The sequence below is a fragment of the Odocoileus virginianus genome, unplaced genomic scaffold (assembly GCF_023699985.2).
Source record: "Odocoileus virginianus isolate 20LAN1187 ecotype Illinois unplaced genomic scaffold, Ovbor_1.2 Unplaced_Scaffold_16, whole genome shotgun sequence".
Classification (NCBI taxonomy): Eukaryota; Metazoa; Chordata; class Mammalia; order Artiodactyla; family Cervidae; genus Odocoileus; species Odocoileus virginianus.
The window spans coordinates 585,147-606,113 of NW_027224278.1; the positions used below are offsets into that span (position 1 = coordinate 585,147).

Here is a 20,967-nt window from a genome sequence, read left to right on the forward strand (position 1 = left end):
GAATGGTCTAGTGGTTTTCCCTACTTTCTTCAATTTAAGTCTGAATTTGGCAATAAGGAGTTCTATGATCTGAGCCAGCCACAGTCAGCTCCCAGTCTTGTTTTTGCTGACTGTATAGAGCTTCTCCATCTTTGGCTGCAAAAAATATAATCAGTCTGATTTCAGTGTTGACCATCTGGTGATGTCCATGTGTAGAGTTTTCTCTTGTGTTGTTGGAAGAGGGTGTTTGCTATGACCAGTGTATTCTCTTGGCAAAACTCTGTTAGCCTTTGCCCTGCTTCATTTGTACTCCAAGGCCAAATTTGCCTGTTATTCCAGATATCTCTTGAGTTCCCACTTTGCATTTCAGTCCCCTATAATGAAAAGGACACCTTTTTTGGGTGTTAGGTCTAGAAAGTCTTGGAGATCTTAATAAAACCAATCAACTTCAGCTTCTTCAGCATTACTGGTTGGGGCATAGACTTGGATTACCATGATATTGAATGGTTTGCCTTGGAAACGAACAGAGGTCATTCTGTCATTTTTGAGACTGCATCCAAGTACTGCATTTCAGACTCTTTTGTTGACTATGATGGCTACTCCATTTCTTCTAAGGGATTCTTGCCCACAGTAGTAGATATAATGGTCATCTGAGTTAAATTCACCCATTCCAGTCCATTTTAGTTTGCTGATTCCTAAAATGTCAATGTTCACTCTTGCCATCTCCTGTTTGACCACTTCCAATTTGCCTTGATTCATGGACCTAACATTCCAGGTTCCTATGCAATATTGCTCTTTACAGCATCAGACTTTACTTCCATCACCAGTCACATCCACAACTGGGTGTTGTTTTTGCTTTGGCTCCATCTCTTCATTCTTTCTGGAGTTATTTCTCCACTGATCTCCAGTAGCATATTGGGCACCTACCAACCTGGGGAGTTCATCTTTCAGTGTCATATCTTTTTGCCTTTTCATACTGTTCATGGAATTCTCAAGGCAAGAATACTGAAGTGGTTTGCCATTCCCTTCTCCAGTGGACCACGTTTCATCAGAACTCTCCACCATGACCCGTCTGTCTTGGGTGGCCCTATACAGCATGGCTCATAGTTAGACAAGGCTGAGTTAGACAAGGCTGTGGTCCATGTGATCAGATTGGTTAGTTTTCTGGGAAAAGATTAGGAGCATGTTTTATAGCCCGTTTCTCTCCCTATGCAAAAATCTCTGAGCCAAGGTTCTGGAACAGCACATGGGGACACTGGCAAGCTTCTTTGAGTGATACCCCAGCTCTCGGACCTAAATGGTCAGGGCCAGGGTTAGTAGCCTGAGGTTTTTTCAGGCTACTCTCACTTCATGAGCGTGGGCAAGGTGATCAGGGACCTTGATCTCAGGGCTCCATATCCAAGTTAGTGTCTCCTCCTATGTCTCAATCACTCTTTCCTAGGACTTAGCCAAAGCAGCAGGGAGATGGGGCCAGGATAAGAAATGTTTAAGTCCTGTTTCTCATGGGAAGAAAGCCCTCCAGCTGGGAGCTAGGGCTAGGTTGAACCCTGTGTTCTTGGCTGCACAAGTCTGGAATGGAATCTCCTCTTTACTGAGCTAGGAGAAGGAAAGGAGGGAGGAGATCTGTCACAGGGCCCAAGAGGGGGCTTTTGTCTAACTCTTGGAAATGAACTGTCTGAGGAGACACACATGCTGACAAAGCAAGAGACTTTATTGGGAAGGGGCACCTGGGCAGAGAGCAGCAGGGTAGGGGAACCCAGGAGAACTGTTCTGCCACTTGGCTTGCAGTCTCAGGTTTTATTGTGATGGGATTAGTTTCTGGATTGTCTTTGACCAGTTATTCTGACTCAGGGTCCTTCCTGGTGGTGCACACATTGCTCAGCCAAGATGGATGCCAGCAAGAATTCTGGGAGGTCGGTAGGACATGTGGCATCTCCTTTTGACCTTTTCCTGAACTCTTCTGGTTGGTGGTGGCTTGTTAGTTCCATGTTCCTTACCAGGACCTCCTGTGTAAAATAACTCATGCAAATGGTTACTATGGTACCTGGCCAGGATTGGCAGTTCTAGTCAGTGTGTTTCCCCTAAGAGATCTCAATTCAAATACTAGAAATTCTTAGGGAATTTTTGTGGATTTTCTTGAGTTTCTATTTGCTCCTCAGACTACTCCCAGGGACTTTAATAATTCAAAGATAATTTTTATAATTTTCACAGGGGAGGGGGTGTCTGCAGAATGCCTCACACTGTCAGGCTGGAAGTTGATCAAAGTGTCATCTCTGAAAGAAGTTGAAGTTAAAGTAGAGGAGAGAGAAATTTGTGGGGAGGCTACAAACCTGCTGGTACCAATAAGCACTGCTCTGAATTTACTCATTGTTTTAAGTGGCCTTTTGTCAGCTCTAACAAAGGAACTTTGGTCTGGGCTTATCTCATACTTTGTCTGTCCCAGCTCCAGAACCAGCCATTTCTCTCAGAGGGGGCCCTGGTTACCTTTAGTGAGAACCAATATATGGGTGCTTGATGTGTTCATAGCTACTGGGGTATCATTTCTTCTAATCTAATGAATTGGACAGAGTCAGGAAATACATGCATCTATATGTGCACACAGCCCTATATCTGTATACATCAATTTTTCCTTGGAAAAAACTTTCACATTAATACTTCCAATTTCAGTCCAAGACTGTAAGATTCATTTTATCCTTCCCCCATTCATGTTTGTATGTCATTTCTGTGACACTGGCAAACCTGGCTTTCATTTCCGTCAATATATTTACTTATTTGCTACATCATTTGGCCCCAACAAAGGCCCTCATCCCAGCCCTGCTTCCTCAGGCATGGCATGTACTTTGACACTTCTGAGTACCCACCTCCTCTCCCCATATTCCTATTTTACAAATTACAACTCAGATTTCAGGTTAGAAAAAGAATTTCAAATAGCCATAACTGTATCACTGTAAATAACTTAGAAGGGACACATGCTGAAGGCTGGCCTGTAAAAATACTCAAATCATCTTATTCCCTTCAGATTTTCTTTTTATCACTCTTGTTTCACAAAGTACATACCATACCTCCTAGTTCCTTATTTAAAACTTACAACTCTTTATTTTGCAATAATTACAAATTAATAGGAAGGTGCAAAAATAGTACAGGGAGTCCCAGTTTCCCCCAGTGGTAAGATCTTACACATCGCTATAGTCCAACTTCAAAACCAACATATTGACAATGGTACAATACTGCTGACTAGACTATAGAGCTTATTTGGTTTCACCAGATTTTACATGCACTCCATTTGTGGGTTTTTTTTTTGTGTAGCTCTATATAGTTTTAGCACAGATATACATTCATGTAATCAACACCACAATCAAGAAATAGAACTGTTCCATCAGCACAAAGGAACTGCTTGTGTTGTTACCCTTTATAATCACCCATATCTCATAACCCCTCCAGTCCCTATCCCTGGTAACCATTAATCTGTTCTTCATTTTTATAATTTTTTCATTTCAAGAATTTATAATGTTATACATATGCAGTCATACAGTAGGTGACCTGTTGAGACTGACTTTTTTCATTCATCATAATACACTTGAGGTCCATCCAAGTTGTGTATATCAATATTCTGTTTCTTTACATTGCAGAGTAGTACTCATGGTGTGAATGGTTGGTTTAACTGCACACTCAACTGCAGGACATCTGGGTTGTTTCATTTGGTGCTATTACAAATAAAAGTGCTAATAACATCTGTATAGAAGTTTTTGTGCCAAAATAGGCTTTTATTTCTTTGGGATAGGTGTCCAGAGAAACAATTGCTGGGTAATAAAGAACATGTATGTTTAACTTTCGATCCCTGGGTCAGGAAGATCCCCTGGAGAAGGGAATGGCAACCCACTCCAGTATTCCTGCCTGGAGAATCCCATGGACAGAGGAACCTGGCAGGCTACAGTCCATGGGGTCCAAAGAGTCAGACATGACTGAGCAGCTAACACTTTCACTTTCATGTTTAACTTTATTAGAAGTTTCCAAACTCTTTTTTTCAGAGTGGCTTACCATTTTACATTTCATTCAGCAAGGTATGAGATATCCAGTTTGTATGCTCAACAGCATCTACTATTGTCACTATTTAAAAAAAAAATTTTTGGCCACACCCCGAGGCATGTGGGATCTTAGTTCCCCAACTAGGTATCAAACCCATGCCCCCGGCATTGAAAGGCAGAGTCTCAATCACTGAACTGCCACGAAGTCCCCATTTTCACTATTATTTTCTTTAGCCATTCTGATAAGTACATAGTCATAATTCCTTGTGGTTTTAATTTGCATCCCCTGATTACTAATAAGATTCAACATTTTCTCCTATGCTTGCTTGCCATCCACATTCCCTCTTCAGTGCTATGTCTATTCATGTCTTCTGCTCATTTTCTAATTGTATTATTTTTTCCTCTTGACTTTATATATTCTGGATTCATTGCGATAAATGGTTTGCAAGTGATTTCTCTCAATAACATCTTCCTCTTAAATTGTTTGCAGAGCAGAAGTTTTTCCTTTTGATAAAGTCCAGTATATCAACTTTTTCCTTTTAGGACTGTGCTTTTGGGGTGAAGGCCAAGAGCTTGTTGCCTAGCCCAACATCCTAAAGATTTTTCTATGATTTTTTTCCCTAAAGGTCTTACAGTTTTACATCTTACACCTAACATCATGATACATTTTCAGATTTGTATAATGTATACAGTTTAGGTCAAAGTTCCTTTTGTTTGCCAACTGCACCAACATGATTTGTTGAAAAGACTATCTTTCTTCAGTTGAATTGCTTCTGTACCTTTGTCAAAATTGATTGGGCTGTCTTGATCACTGCAGCTTTATAGTAAATCTTGAAGTCAGGTAACGTGAGTCCTCCCAATTTTTCTTCTTCAAAATGGATTTAGCCTAATTAATTTTATTCCTGGATATTTTCATTCTTCCTACAGGGAAAGAAAAGAATAGAGAAGAACTGTGGCTGTGGGAAATGAGGGAAAATACAATATTTAGACTACATATGCCCTAGGAAAGTTCATGACCTTTTCTGGGTTCCGCTCCTAAGAGATGAAGTCTGACATCCAAATTATTACGGTACAGGTAGTTCCGGACTATACTTTGAAATTTGAAAAGCAATAATTTAGGGAGAAATGGGAAGAAAAAACAAAAACCAACCCTTTATCACTGTTGTTGGCATTAGGACTTTCTTTGTCATCTTTCTAACTCCTTCAATTCCCACTGTAATTTCTAGTATAAGGTAGGCTTGGCTCTTTTCTGAAGACACACTTATCATTTGTGGTTACACATGGTAAGAAGGGTGCAACAGAACTTTTTAAAGCGTGATTTCTGTTACATCCTAGGTCCTAAATGTTTCTGGAAAAACACATTTATATTATACTAGAAGTTCTTAGGGTCTAGGATCTGCTCAATAGGAATTTGCTTCAGGGTCAAATATGCCAGAACTCATGTTTTTGGTTATAAAGAGCACCCACATAGATTCAACCTTTCCTAGGTATCTCAGAATACCTATTTTAGAGATCAGGAAGGAAGATACGAGATACATGCCTGTCAGTAGGGGCAAAAGTATAGGTAGAGTCACTTCTTTCCACTGACCCTCGTGTACTTATTTACTTGTCCAACATAAGCATCTTAACTACAAAATCAAACATGAAATACTCTTCTTCCTTTAGCTCATTCCAGGGGGAAATGAACATTTAAGATATACTCCCCAGACATTTTATTATAGAATGTCCTGGCCAATGTACCTTTCGCAGTCTTTAAAAAGCTTTCATATTCTACTTAAATCACCCTGCATCTGCTCTGTGTAGGCCAGTTCCAGGTAGGAGGGTTCATTAAGCCCCAGTGAAACTTTATGGAAGATATTTTGTGTTTGTTTACTTCAGGCATAAGACACACCCACTGGGATATAAAAAGAGCTGCTCCCTCATCTTCCTACCCATCCTGTACGTGAAATTGCAGACCGTGTTTAATATAAATTGGAAGAAAAGCATTTTACCCCGTTCTGTCTCTGGCTTTATTCTAGAGAAGAAAGTTCTTGCAGAAGCTCTTCCTTTTCTTGTTGCAGCTCCTGCACATGCTGTTGGTTTTGCTCCAGTCTGTCCTCCAACCACTGTAGTAGAGGTCCGCTGACCGCTGACATCTGACTACACAGATTCTTGGTAAACACTTCAACAGAAGCAAAACACAAGGACAACGTTCCACCATCAGCAGCCCCACACCAGGGAGTACAGGAAGAAGGGGAAGGAGGAGAACATAGAAAAAGTATAGTAGTAGAACTGGCAGACAGCTTTGGATGGGCAGCCAGGGGAAAGCAGGATAACTAAGCAAAGAATATACCTATTCGGAGGTTACCCTGAACATCCCTGGACCCATAATCCAGAGGGAAGCCTGCCTATGCAGAGAGCAGAAAGATAACCAGTTTTTTACTCTCATAGTGAAAGGGCTAAGACCTCAAAAAAGGGTCTCTTTCCCCAAATTTCAAGACTTTCCCACACAAATCCATAATCTATGCTGTCACCATAGATTGTGCTGTGCTTAGTCACTCAGTCGTGTCTGACTCTTTGCAACCCCTTGGACTGTAGCCCACCAGGATCCTCTGTCCATAGGGATTCTCCAGGCAAGAATACTGGAGTGGGTAGCCGTTCCCTCCTCCAGGGGATCTTCCCAATCCGGAGATCAAACCCTGGTCTCCCGTGTGGCAGGTGGATTCCTTACCTTATGAGCCACCAGGGAAGCCCCATTACTCTTGCCTATTCTTGAATTTCATATAAATGGAACTATAAGTTATGTAACAGTTTACATGATGCTTCTTTCACTTGGCATAATGGTTTTGAGATTCATCAAGGTTGTTCATGTGATGATTTGATGATTTAGTTGCTAAGTCGTATCTGACTCTTGTGACCCCATGGACTGCAGTCTGCCAGGTTCCTCTGTCCATGGGATTCTCCAGGCAAGAATACTGGAGTGGGTTGCCATTTCCTTTTCCATCATATATCGGTAGTTTGTTCTTTTCATTTCTGAGCAATACTTTTTTGTATGGATGGATCACGCTTTGTTGATCCATTCGCCTACTGACAGACGACTGGGTGTTTCCACTTTTTGGCTATTGTGAATAATGCTGCTGCAAACATTCCAGTCTTCCTTTGGGCAGCATGTATAGTATTCAGTTGTCGGCAGGGTTCAATAGAAAAGTTGGGGGGGGGCATGCTTAGCGAGTGGCAAAGCTCTTGGGAAAGAAAACTCCAGGGTAATTTGTACTCATCAATTCAGTTACTTCAGCTAAATTTGCTTTGGTCATGTGAGTACTTCACTGCTTATACTTTAGGAAAAAAAATCTTACCTGAGCCATTATGGATCTTTGTTACTGAGTCCAGATGTGTAAGGCTAAAGGGATAGGATAAAATAGATTAGTAGCAGAGCATCAGTTCATCTAATCTGCCTGGCACCAGTCTGCTGCTAGAACAGATAAATATGGATCATTTAACTTTCCATTCTTGTTAAATTTTTCATGACTGGGGGGACGTACTTTCATTCCAAACACTGAAATAATTCAAAGAAATAATCCGGAAATTACTGTCTCTCACTGAAGGCGTCACATAGTACATGGGGTTAACTTAGATGTTAGTTTTTTTTAGCAACTAAAAAATTATCTTTGCCCCAGGAAGATGCAAAGTGCATCAGGAGAGAAACAAGTGGTAAAGAGACTGTTATCATACAAGGTGAAAAACCTGATGACTGCAAACTACCATAAAGGTTTTTCATAGGAGAGTGAAAAAGCAAAGGGGGCTCGCAGGTTGAGCTGCCAAATATGACAGGACGGGAGGGAATGGGGACCAGGCCCTGAGAAGTAGGAAGATGAGCAGCGAGGGAATGGGGACCAGGCCCTGAGAAGTAGGAAGATGAGCAGCGAGGATCTTACCTGTGGATCCTCCTATATGCATCTTGTTCTTCTTGGCACAGGATCTTGGGCAGCTCAACTGCTGACTCAAGGCATACTTTCCCAATGGTTATGTGAGGTACAATATGAATTGGGATTTCAATTCTCTCATACCTGGAAGACAACCAGGTCAGGTCATGTCAGTTGTTGTTTCCAGCTTTATTGAGGTATCTTGAAGGCAGGAGAAGGGGACAACAGAGAATGAGATGGTTGGATGGCATCACCAACTCAATGGACATGAGTTTGAGTAAACTCTGGGAGTTGGTGATGGGCCTGGTGTGCTGCAGTCCATGGGGTCGCAAACAGTCAGACAAGACTGAGGGACTGAACTGAATTGATGCAAACAGCTGATTCACTGGAAAAGACCCTGATGCTGGGGAAGATTGAAGGCGAGGAGGAGGGATGACAGAGGATGAGATGGTTGGATGGCATCACCAACTCAATGGACATGACTTTGTGTAAACTCTGGGAGTTTGGATGTACAGTGAGGCCTGGGGAGCTGCGGTCCATGGGGTCACAAAGACCTGGACACGACTGAGCAACTGAACAGAACTGAACTTACTGAGGTATAATTGACAAATTATATAAGAAAAGAGAAAGAAAGAAAGAACTCACTCAGTCGTGTCCAACTCTCTGCGACCCCATGGACTGTAGCCCACCAGGCTCCTCCATCCATGGAATTTTCTAGGCAAGAGTACTGGGTGGGTTGCCATTTACTTCTCCAGGGGATCTTCCCAACCCAGGGTTCAAACCTAGGTCTCCTGCATTGTGGGCAGCACTTTATGGTCTGAGCCACCAGACAAAATATATGTGTGTGTATATATATATAATTCTTTCTGCCATAACCCAGGTGGAGTTAGCTTGATGGTCTTTCCGGTTCATGGGCATCTTTTTCAGTCGCCATTACTGTAAATATGTGGGCCAGGAGGTTCCAAACAGTCACAGAAAAAGCAACAGAAATAACAACTGCAGACAAAAAAAAAAGGGAGAACTGATGGGAACGGCAGACCTCTTAAGATTCATTTTATCTGAAGAAGCAGCCCTGAAGAGGTGAAAGAGGAAAGAACTGGAATCAGGAATGGCTCTTTCTCAGGAACAGCTGACATTCAAGGATGTGGCCATCAAATTCACTCAGGAGGAGTGGGAATCCCTGGACCCTGTTCAGAGGGCCCTGTACAGGGGTGTGATGTGGGAGACCTATAGGAATCTGGTCTCTGTGAAAATATAGATTACTATGAGCAATCATGGGCGCAGGAGGGCCGAGAGGAGCTACTCCACGTTCAAGGTCAGGAGGGGCAGCTGTGAGAAGATACCCCTCATCCAAGGTAAGGAGCAGTGGCTGCGCTTTGCTGAAACAGCCAGGAAGAGATACCCCATGTCCAAGGTAAGAGAAACCCAAGTAAGACGGTAGGTGTTGCAAGAGTGCATCAGAGGGCTGACAGACTGAAACCATATTCACAGAAAACTAGCCAATCTGATCACACTGACCACAGCCTTGTCTTAATGAAACTAAGCCATGCCATGTGGGCCACCCAAGATGGACGGGTCATGGTGGAGAGGTCTGACAGAATGTGGTCCACTGGAGAAGGGAATGGCAAATCACTTCAGTATTCTTGCCTTGAGAGAACCCCATGAACAGTATGAAAAGGCAAAATGATAGAATACTGAAAGAGGAACTCCCCAGGTCAGTAGGTACCCAATATGCTACTGGAGATCAATGGAGAAATAACTCCAGAAAGAATGAAGGGATGGAGCCAAAGCAAAAACAATACCCAGTTGTGGATGTGATTGGTGATAGAAGCAAGGTCCAATGCTGCAAAGAGCAATATTGCATAGGAACCTGGAATGTTAGGACCATGAATCAAGGCAAATTGGAAGTAGTCAAACAGGAGATGGCAAGAGTGAACATTGACATTCTAGAAATCAGTGAATTAAAATGGACTGGAATGGGTGCATTTAACTCAGATGACCATTATATCTGCTACTGTGGGCTGGAATCCCTTAGAAGAAATGGAGTAGCCATTAGGGTCAACAAAAGAATCCGAAATGCAGTGCTTGGATGCAATCTCAAAAATGACAGAATGATCTCTGTTTCCAAGGCAAACCATTCAATATCATGGTAATCCAAGCCTATGCCCCAACCAGTAACACTGAAGAAGCTGAAGTTGAACGGTTCTATAAAGACCTACAAGACCTTTTAGAACTAACACCCAAAAGAGATGTCCTTTTCATTATAGGGGACTGGAATGCAAAAGTAGGTAGTCAGGAAACACCTGGAGTAACAGGCAAATTTGGCCTTGGAGTACAGAATGAAGCAGGGCAAAGGCTAATAGAGTTTTGCCAAGAGAACGCACTGGTCATAGCAAACACCCTCTTCCAACAACACAAGAGAAGACTCTACACATAGACATCACCAGATGGTCAACACCAAAATCAGACTGATTATAGTCTTTGCAGCCAAAGATGGAGAAGCTCTATACAGTCAGCAAAAACAAGACTGGGAGCTGACTGTGTCTCAGATCATGAACTCCTTATTGCCAAATTCAGACTTAAATTGAAGAAAGTAGGGAAAACCACTAGACCATTCAGGTATGACCTAAATCAAATCCCTTATGACTATACAGCTGGAAAGGAAGTGAGAAATAGATTTAAGGGACTAGATCTGATAGACAGAGTGCCTGATGAACTATGGATGGAGGTTTGTGACACTGTACAGGAGACAGGGATTAAGACCATCCCCATGGAAAAGAAATGCAAAAAAGCAAAATGGCTGTCTGAGGAGGCCTTAAAATAGCTGTGAAAAGAAGAGAAGTGAAAAGCAAAGGAGAAAAGGAAAGATATACCCATCTGAATGCAGAGTTCCAAAGAATAGCAAGGAGAGATTAAAAAAAAAAAAAGCCTTCCTCAGTGATCAATGCAAAGAAATAGAGGAAAACAATAGAATGGGAAAGACTAGAGATCTCTTCAAGAAAATTAGAGATACCAAGGGAACATTTCATGCAAAGATGGGCAAATAAAGGACAGAAAATGGTATGGACCTAACAGAAGCAGGAGATATTAAGAAGAGGTGGTAAGAATACACAAAAGAACTGTACAAAAAAGATCTTCACAACCCAGATAATCACGATGGTGTGATCACTCACCTAGAGCCAGACATCCTGGAATGTGAAGTCAGGTGGGCCTTAGAAAGCATCACTACAAACAAAGCTAGTGGAGGTGATGGAATTCCAGTTGAGCTATTTCAAATCCTGAAAGATGATGCTGTGAAAGTGCTGCACTCAATATGCCAGCAAATTTGGAAAACTCAGCAGTGGCCACAAGACTGGAAAAGGTCAGTTTTCATTCTAATCCCAAAGAAAGGTAATGCCAAAGAATGCTCAAACTACCACACAATTGCACTCATCTCACATGCTAGTAAAGTAATGCTCAAAATTCTCCAAGCCAGGCTTCAACAGTATGTGAACTGTGAACTTCCAGATGTTCAAGCTGGTTTTAGAAAAGGCAGAGGAACCAGAGATCAAATTGCCAACATCCGCTGGATCATCAAAAAAGCAAGAGAGTTCCAGAAAAACACCTATTTCTGCTTTATTGACTATGCCAAAGCCTTTGACTGTGTGGATCACAATAAAACTGTGGAAAATTCTTCAAGAGATGGGAATACCAAACTATCTGATCTGTCTCTTGAGAAACCTGTATGCAGGTCAGGAAGCAACCATTAAAACTGGACATGGAACAATAGACTGGTTCCAAATAGGAAAAGGAGTACATCAAAGCTGTATATTGTCACCCTGCTTATTTAACTTATATGCAGAGTACATCATGAGAAACACTGGGCTGGAGGAAGCACAAGCTGGAATCAAGATTGCCGGGAGAAATATCAATAACCTCAGATATGCAGATGACACCACCCTTATGGCAGAAAGCGAAGAAGAACTAAAGAGCCTCTTGATGAAAGTGAAAGAGGAGAGTGAAAAAGTTGGTTTAAAGCTCAACATTCAGAAAACTAAGATCATGGCATCTGGTCCCATCACTTCATGGGAAATAGATGGGGAGACAGTGGAAACAGTGTCAGACTTTATTTTGGGGGGCTCCAAAATCACTGCAGATGGTGATTGCAGCCATGAAATTAAAAGATGCTTACTCCTTGGAAGGAAAGTTATGACCAACCTAGATAGCATATTAAAAAGCAGAGACATTACTTTGCCAACAAAGGTCTGTCTAGTCAAGGCTATGGTTTTTCCAGTAGTCATGTATGGATGTGAGAGTTGGACGGTGAAGAAAGCTGAGCACCGAAGAATTGATGCTTTTGAACTGTGGTGTTGGAGAAGACTCTTGAGAGTCCCTTGGACTGCAAGGAGATCCAACCAGTCCATCCTAAAGGAGATCGGTCCTGGGTGTTCATTGGAAGGACTGATGCTGAAACTCCAATACTTTGGCCACCTCATGCGAAGAGTTGACTCATTGGAAAAGACCCTGATGCTGGGAGGGATTGAGGGCAGGAGGAGAAGGGGACGACAGAGGATGAGATGCTGGATGGCATCACTGACTTGATGGACATGGGTTTGGGTAGACTCTGGGAGTTGGTGATGGACAGGGAGGCCTGGCATGCTGCAATTCATGGGGTTGCAAAGAGTTGGACACGACTGAACTGAACTGATGTAATTCTTATTTGTCTTATATACCTATATTTCCTAAGGTATAAATTTGTATAAATTGACATTATGATATATATACAGACACATTGTGAAATGAGCAACACACTCAAGTGCATTAACATATCTATCAGCTCACATAAGTACCATTTTTGTGCTGATTTAACATTTAAGATCTCCCTTAACAAATTTCAAGTAGATACTCACCATGTTGACATTAGATCTCCCAAACTCGTACCCTTAGACAAACACTTCCTCATTTTCCCCTCTACCACCCCTGCCATCACCATTCTCCTCTCTAGGTCTAGTAGTTCAACGGGTTTAGATTCCACATGTAAGTAAGAGCATTGTTTTTGTTGTTCTTTGTTCAGTTGTGTCCAGCTCTTTGTGACCCCATGGACTGCAGCATGCCAGGCTTCCCTGTCCTTCACTATCTCCCCGAGTTTGCTCAAACTCATGTCCATTGAGTTGGTGATGCACATCCAACCATCTCATCCTCTGTCGTCCCCTTCTCCTCCCACCTTCAATCTTCCCCAGCATCAGGGTCTTTTCCAATGAGTTGGCTCTTCACATCAGGTGGCCAAAGTATTGGAGCTTCAGCTTCAGCATCAGTCCTTCCAGGGAATATTCAGGGTTGATTTCCTTTAAGATTGACTGGTTTCATCTCCTTGCTGTCCAAGGGACTCTCGAGTCTTCTCCAGCACCACAATTTGAAAGCATCAATTCTCTGGTGCTCAGCCTTCTTTATGGCCCAACTCACATCTGTACATGACTACTGCAAAAACCATAGCTTTGACTATACGGACCTTTGTTGGCAAAGTGATGTCTGCTTTTTAATATGCTGTTTAGGTTTGTCATAGCTTTCCTTCCAAGGAGCAAGAGTCTTTTAATTTCATGGCTGCAGTCACCGTCTGCAGTGATTTTGGAGCCCAGAAAACAAAATCTGTCACTGCTTCTACTTTTATCCCTTCTATTTACCATGAAGTGATAGGACTGGATGCCATGATCTTTGACACACATTTAGGTTGTTTTCATTCCTTGACTACTGTGAGTAATGCTGCAATGAACATGGGACCCCAGATATTATTTTGAGACCCTGATTTCACTTCCTTTGGATATATACCAAGAAGTTGGTAAGTTTTTAATGCTGAGTTTTCATAATCAGAAGTTTTCTATAGTTTTAATAGAAATTTTTGGACATGGTATGCTTCAAACATTAAATATTCCTGTAACTCATTTAGTAACTCCAAAGGGGATATGGTTCAAACTGAGTTCATGTGGGGAGCAATTTGGAAGTACATTTGCAGAGCCAGTATTCTCATAGAAAATAAAGTCCTTATATGCATTCCCCAGACAAGGGAAATAGCTTATTAATACTGTTTTCAGAAAGTTGCCAATTAGGTGGAACACACTGATCACAAAGCTTGGGGGAAGAAGAACTGGAGATTCTTCAATGGCTCCATCAGCTTTGTTATGTGGAAGGGATTACTTACACAAATAGTCACTTGTTCTAATTCAGTGTTCACCTGATTTCCCATTTTCTCCCCTGGAAGGAAATAGGTACGTAATATACAAATATTTCCATTTTCATGCTAGAGTAGGCTTGTTACTCCAAGGCCAACCAATCTACCTCTAAATACTTCTCACCCTGAATACACCTCATCTCCACCTAACAGTGGGTTCAATGGAGTGTCCAAAGTTGAGGGTCCCTGGCACTCTATGACCTCATTGGCCCAGGGTGGTACCTCGACATAAGATCTAGCTCCCTTCTCTCTCTGTCTCACCCAGCAGAATATGTCTGGCCCCCTTACCACTTGTCTTCAAAATAACATTAGATCTCCGAGCCAGAGAAATTCTGCAAGTAGAACAAATAAAGGTATCCAAACTGGAAAGAATGAAGTCAAACTCTGTTTGCAGAAGCCTTAATCTTATATGTAGAAAACCCTTAATACTCCATCACCTCACCCCCAAAAACCTATTATGGCCCCACATCTGAAAGTTCTAGATGGGAAACGCTTCCTGGATACAGGCACATTCTTGTGGCTTGAAGAGATTCTTGGCTTCTGGCAGCCTAACTCCTATCTCTGTCTCTGTCTTCATGTGGCCTCCAATATCTGTGCACTTGGGAGGTGATTAGGCCATGACGTTGGAGCCCTCGTGAATGGGATCAGTTAATATCTTTATAAAAGAGGGTATTTTTCAATAATCTCTCTTCTGCTCTTTGGATCTCTGATCCTTTCACCAGTACCACCTGTCTTGATTATTATAGCTTAATAGCATCTCAGTATCTGGGAATGTGATTCCTCCAAATTTATACACATTTCACCAAATCTTTTTGGCTATTAAGGTTCTTTTGCCCTTTCATAAAATTTTAGAATAGCAGGTCTGATCTCAAAAAAAATTTTTTTTTTACTCTGAAAGTTTTATTGGCTCATAAGACCTTTGCATATAAAAAAAATACCCAAAACACTATGCAGTATTAAACCACAATTACATTTTTTTTTCTGCTGGGAATTTTATTGCTATTAAATCTATAGCTTTGAGGAGAATTGATATGTTTGCTGCGCTGACTCTTCTAACACATGAACATAGTGTATCTAATCTGTCTATTTATTTAGATCTTTGATTTTATTCATGAGTTTTGAATCATTCAACATACAAATCCTGTATGTGTTCCTTCTATTGCACACAACATGACTATCATAAAGTACATAAAGGTCATAAAGTACAAGATTAACACAGACACAGATCAGTTTCTATATGCTAGCAATGAACATATGTACGGAGAAGTTTTTAAAAATGTCATTCAAAATATCTCTCCACAAAATGAAGTATATATAGGTTGTTTCCATGTCTTTTTTGTTCTTCAGTCACTCAGTCATGCCCGATTCTTTGCAACCCCCTGGACTGCAGCATGCCAGGCTTGCCTGTCCTTCAATGTCTCCCAGAGTTTCATCAAACTCATGTCCATCGAGTTGATGATGCCATCCAACCATCTCATCCTCTGTCGCCATCTTCTCCTCCTGCCCTCAATCTTTCCCAGCATCAAGGTCTTTTCCAATGAACTGGCTCTTTGCATCAGGTGGCCAAAGTATTAGAGCTTCAGCATCAGTCCTTCCAATGAATATTCAGGATTGATTTCCTTTAGGATTGATTGGTTTGATCTCCTTGCTGTTCAAGGGACTCTCAAGAGTCTTCTCCAACACCACAGTTCAAAAGCAGCAATTTTCAGTGCTCAGACTTCTTTATGTTCCAACTCTCACATCCATACATGACTACTGGAAAAACCATAGCTTTGACTATATGGACCTTTGTCGGCAAAGTGATGTCTCTGCTTTTTAATATGCTGTCTATGTTTGTCAGCTTTTCTTCCAAGGAGCATGCATCTTTTAATTTCATGGCTGCAGTCACCATCTGCAGTGATTTTGGAGCCCACAATAATATAGTCTGTCTCACTGTTTACATTTTTTCTCCAACAATTTGCCATGAAGTATGGCACTGGACGCCATGATCTTAGTTTTCTGAATGTTGAGTTTTAAGCTAGATTTTTCACTCTCCTCTTTCACCTTCATCAAGGCTCTTTAGTTCTTCTTCACTTTCTGCCATAAGGGTGGTATCATCTGCATATCTGAGGTTATTGATATTTCTCCTGGCAATCTTGATTCCAGCTTGTGCTTCATCCAGCCTGGCATTTCACATGATGTACTCTGCATATAAGTTAAATAAGCAGGGTGACAATATACAGCCTTGATGTACTCCTTTCCCAATTTGGAACCAGTCTGTTGTTCCATGTCTGGTTCTAACTGTTGTTTCTTGACCTGCATACAGGTTTCTCAGGAGACAGGTAAGGTGGTCTGGTATTCCCATCTCTCTAAGAATTTTCCACAGTTTGTTGTGATCCACACAGTCAAAGCCTTTCACGTAGTCAATGAGCTAGAGTAGATGCTTTTCTGGAATTCCCTTGCTTTTTCTGTGATCCAATGGATGTTGGCAATTTGATCTCTGGTTCTTCTGCCTTTTCTAAATCCAGCTTGTACATCTGGAAGTTCTCAGTTCACATACTGTTGAAGCCTAGCTTGAAGGATTTTGAGCATTACCTTGCTAGCATGTGAAATGAGTGCAATTGTGTGGTAGTTTGAGCATTCTTTGGCATTGCCCTTCTTTGGAATTGGAATGAAAACTAACCTTTTTCAGTCCTGTGGCCACTACTGAGTTTTCCAAATTTTCTGGCATATTGAGTGCAGCACTTTCACAGCATCATCTTTTAGAATTTGAAAAAGCTCAGCTGGAATTCCATCACCTCCACTAGCTTTGTTCCTAGTGATGCTTCTTAAGGCCCACTTGACTTCACATTCCAGGATGTGTGGCTCTAGGTGATCACACCATTGTGGTTATCTGGGTCATTAAGATCTTTTTTGTACAGTTCTTCTGTGTATTCTTGCCACCTCTTCTTAATATCTTCTGCTTCTATTAGGTCCTTGCCATTTCTGTCCTTTATTGTGCCCATCTTTGCATGAAATGTTCCCTTGGAATCTCTAATTTTCTTGAAGATATCTTTGATCTTTCCCATTTTATTTTTTTCCTCTATTCCCTTGCAGTGATCACTGAGGACGGCATTCTTATCTCTCCTTGCTATTCTTTGGAACTCTGCATTTAGATGGGTATATATTTCCTTTTCTCCTTTGCCTTTTGCCTCTCTTCTTTTCTCAGCTATTTGTAAGGCCTCCTCAGACAACCACTTTGCCTTCTTGCATTTCTTTTTCTTTGGGATGGTTTTGATCACTGCCTCCTGTACAGTGTTACAAACCTCTGTCCATAGTTCTTCAGGCACTCTACCATATCTAATCCCTTGAATCTATTTTTCAGTTCCACTGCATAATCAAAAAGATTTGATTTAGGTTATACCTAAATGGCCTAGAGGTTTCCCTACTTTCTTCAATTTAAGTCTGAATTTTGCAATAAGGAACTCATGATCTGAGCCATAATCTTGACTATTTTGAATAATGCTGTAATGAACATGGGTGTGCAAATATCTCTTTGAGATTCTGTTTTCAATGCTGTTGGATATACACAAGTGACATTGCTGGTCATACACATAGCAATTTTTTTTGAGGACCTTCTGTATTCTTTTCCATACTGACTACACCATTTTACATTCCCACCAACACAGCACAAGGGTTTCAACTTCTTCACATCCTCACCACACATCTGTTCTTTGCTCTGTTTTTGATAATAGGCATCCTAGTGCATGTGAAGTAACGTCTCACAGTGGTTTTGATTTGCATTTTTTAATGATTAGTGATGTTGACCTCTTTTCAGGTTTGTTGGCCATATGTATATCATCTTTGGAAAAATGTCTATTTAAGTCCTTTGCCCATGTTTAAATTATTTTGTCATTCAGTTGTAGGAATTCCCTATATATTCTGGATATCAACCTCTTATCAGATATAGGATTTGAAAATATTTTCTCCCATTCTGTAGGTTGCCTTTTCAATTATTTCCTTTGATGATCAAAAGCTTTTAAGGTTAATGTAGTGCATTCATCTGTTTTTCCTTTTGTAACCTGTGCTCTTGGTGTAATATCTAAGAGTGAAAGTGAAAGTGAAGTCGCTCAGTCATGTCCAACTCTTTGCAACCCCATGGACTGTAGCCTACCAGGCTCCTCTGTCCATGGGATTTTCCAGGCAAGAGTACTGGAGTGGGGTGCCATTGCCTTCTATGAACAACATCATACTTAATGCTGAGACACTGATTTCTCCAAAGATCAAGAAGAAGGCTACCATGACTACTCTCACTGTCTTTAAACTGTATTCAGCAGTTTATTAGAGCTCTCACTGAATGCAGTAATCTGAGAAAAATAAACATCCAGATTGGAAAGAAAGAAGTAAAACTACCTTTAATCACAGATGATAATCTGTGTATTAACAGGCAATCCAACATACTCTTCAGAAAAAGTTACTAAAATTAACAAGTGAATGTAGCCAAGTTGTAGGATACAATCAATATACAAAAATCAAATGTATTTTGTATAGCAGCAAAGAACAGTAGGAAATGAAATTAAAACAGTATGATAAAAACATGTAATATGTGGGGATAAGTCTGACAAAAATATGCAAGGCCTGTACACTGAAAACGACAATAAATTGTTGAGAGAATTCATGACCTAAATAAATGGAGACATATACCATGTTCATGGACTGGAAAACTCGGTATATTTAAGATATCTATTCTCTTCAAAATGATCAACAGAGTCAATATCATCCCAATAAAAAAATCCCAGCAGGCTATTTTAGAAAACAGCCTGGTAATTTCTGAAAAAGTTAAATATACACCTACCATATGTTTCAGCCAGTCTGCTCCTAGGTATTTCACAAGGGAAGAGACAGTATATGTCCATACAAAGATTTGCACACTAATATTCAAAGCAGCTTAATTTGTAATAGACAAAAACTGCAAGTAACTCAAATGTCTATCAATAGGTAAATGGATAAAGAAACTGTGGTATTAGCTGTACGATTTAATACTGTTCTATAATGAAAATAAAGAACTATTGATATATCCTATAACATGAATGAATTTCAAAATAATTCTGCTGTTTGAAAGGAAACAAACAGTACATATTCTGTGTGTGTGTGTGCACCTATAACATGAATGAATTTCAAAATAATTCTGCTGTTTGAAAGGAAACAAACAGTACATATTCTGTGTGTGTGTGTGCATGCTCAGTCACTCAGTCATGTCTGACTCTGTGATCCCATGGACTGTAGCCTGCCAGACTCCGATGTTTATGGGATTTCCCAGGCAAGAATATTAGAGTGGGCTGCCATTTCCTCCTCCAGGGGATCTTCTTGACCCAGGGATCAAACCTATGTCTCCTGCATCTCCTGCATTGCAGATGGATTCTCTACTGCTGAGCCTCTACTTATATGCATATTTCTAGAAAATGCAGAGTAATCTTTAGTGACAGCAAACCAGGGTTTCCTGGGGTTTGGGGAGGGACATGAAATGGCAAGAGGGAGGAATTACAAAGGGGCATAAAGAAAACTTGAAGGGTGATAGATGTATTCATCGTCTTGATTGTGGTGATGGTGTGTATAGGTGTGTATATGTCAAAACTTATCAAATTGTATACTTTAACATGTGTAGTTTATGTCAATTATAACTCAATAAAACTGCTTTAAAAATAAAAGGAACCAGGGTTCCTTGGAGAAATGCTAAATCTAGGACTGAATGCAGGAAAAGGAGATGAAGCCACAACATCTTTTTGTGTTAGAATATCAGGTAGTACTCAAAGAATAGTGGGAACATGTCAAGAGAACATAGGAGGGGCTTCCAATGGCCAATTCTGAAACAATGTGTGTCTCAAAATAGGCTAGTGACAATAATGGGTTAAAATATATTAGTAAAATAAGAATCCAGGTGTCCACACTAACGTAAATAAGTAAACAAATAGCAAGAAGGACAAGTCCTTCCCTGCAGTGGAATGCTAACTAGTAAATGTAGGTGGAATGATGGAATTAGACCATTGCCTTTATTTTTTATTTTTATTTTTAGACCATTGCCTTTAATAACTATTTTAGTAATAAATAATTAGGAAAGACTCATTTAATGAATGCTAAAACTCCCCACAAGATACTTACTAATTTCAATGGTAAAAATTTACAGTGGAAAACCTCATAGACATTTCATTAAGCACATGCAAAGCTCCAGTCACATATGATGGGACAAATTGATATCATGTGCCTCCTAAAACAAATCACTAAGAACACAATATTAGTTTTGTGGTGTTATTGCCAAAATTGCATAATCTCCATCTAATTATGGGAAAACATAAACAAATCTAAAACAAAGGACATTTTCCCAGAATAACTGGCCTATATTCTTATTTTCAAATGGATCAGGAAAAATAATGCATCAGTATAAAGAAAAAAGATAATGGAAATATGATAAAATTTTGACATTTGAGGGATCTGGATAAAAGGTACATAGGAATCCTTTGTACTAGTCTTGCAACTTTCTGTAAATCTGCAATTATTTCAAAACAATGTTGTAAAACATGAAGAGTAATGACTAAAAGAATGAAAACAGTAAGGACAATTTCTAAAACTGAAAAAAAAGCAGGTAATGGAAAACTCCATCAGAGTAACAGAGAGAAGGAAAGGTAAAAAGAATTAAGCAGGATGTATGACAAAAAGAATGCAGAAAGAATAATGGTAGTCATACTGCCACATGTATGAGCAATAATAATAAATGAATGCATTGCATTCACCTAAAAATAGACAGATGTTCTGATTGCTTAAAAGCAAATAGCTCAAGATCTTGCTACATTCTATTTACAAGAGACATACCCAAAGCAAAATAACTGAGAAAGGTTGAGAA

The 20,967-nt window shown here is 40.4% G+C and overlaps 1 protein-coding gene across 1 annotated transcript in view; it reads right to left on the reverse strand.

The window, feature by feature from the left end:
* Positions 1 to 3,048: 3,048 nt before the first annotated feature.
* The window catches only part of BRCC3 (BRCA1/BRCA2-containing complex subunit 3), a 68,805-nt gene continuing 50,886 nt past the window's right edge, over positions 3,049 to 20,967 (reverse strand). The window contains 4 exon segments of the mRNA XM_020889552.2: positions 3,049 to 4,925; positions 5,996 to 6,165; positions 7,340 to 7,383; positions 7,919 to 8,050. Coding sequence (XP_020745211.2) covers positions 6,014 to 6,165; positions 7,340 to 7,383; positions 7,919 to 8,050 — 328 coding nt within the window. The 3' untranslated portion in view covers positions 3,049 to 4,925; positions 5,996 to 6,013.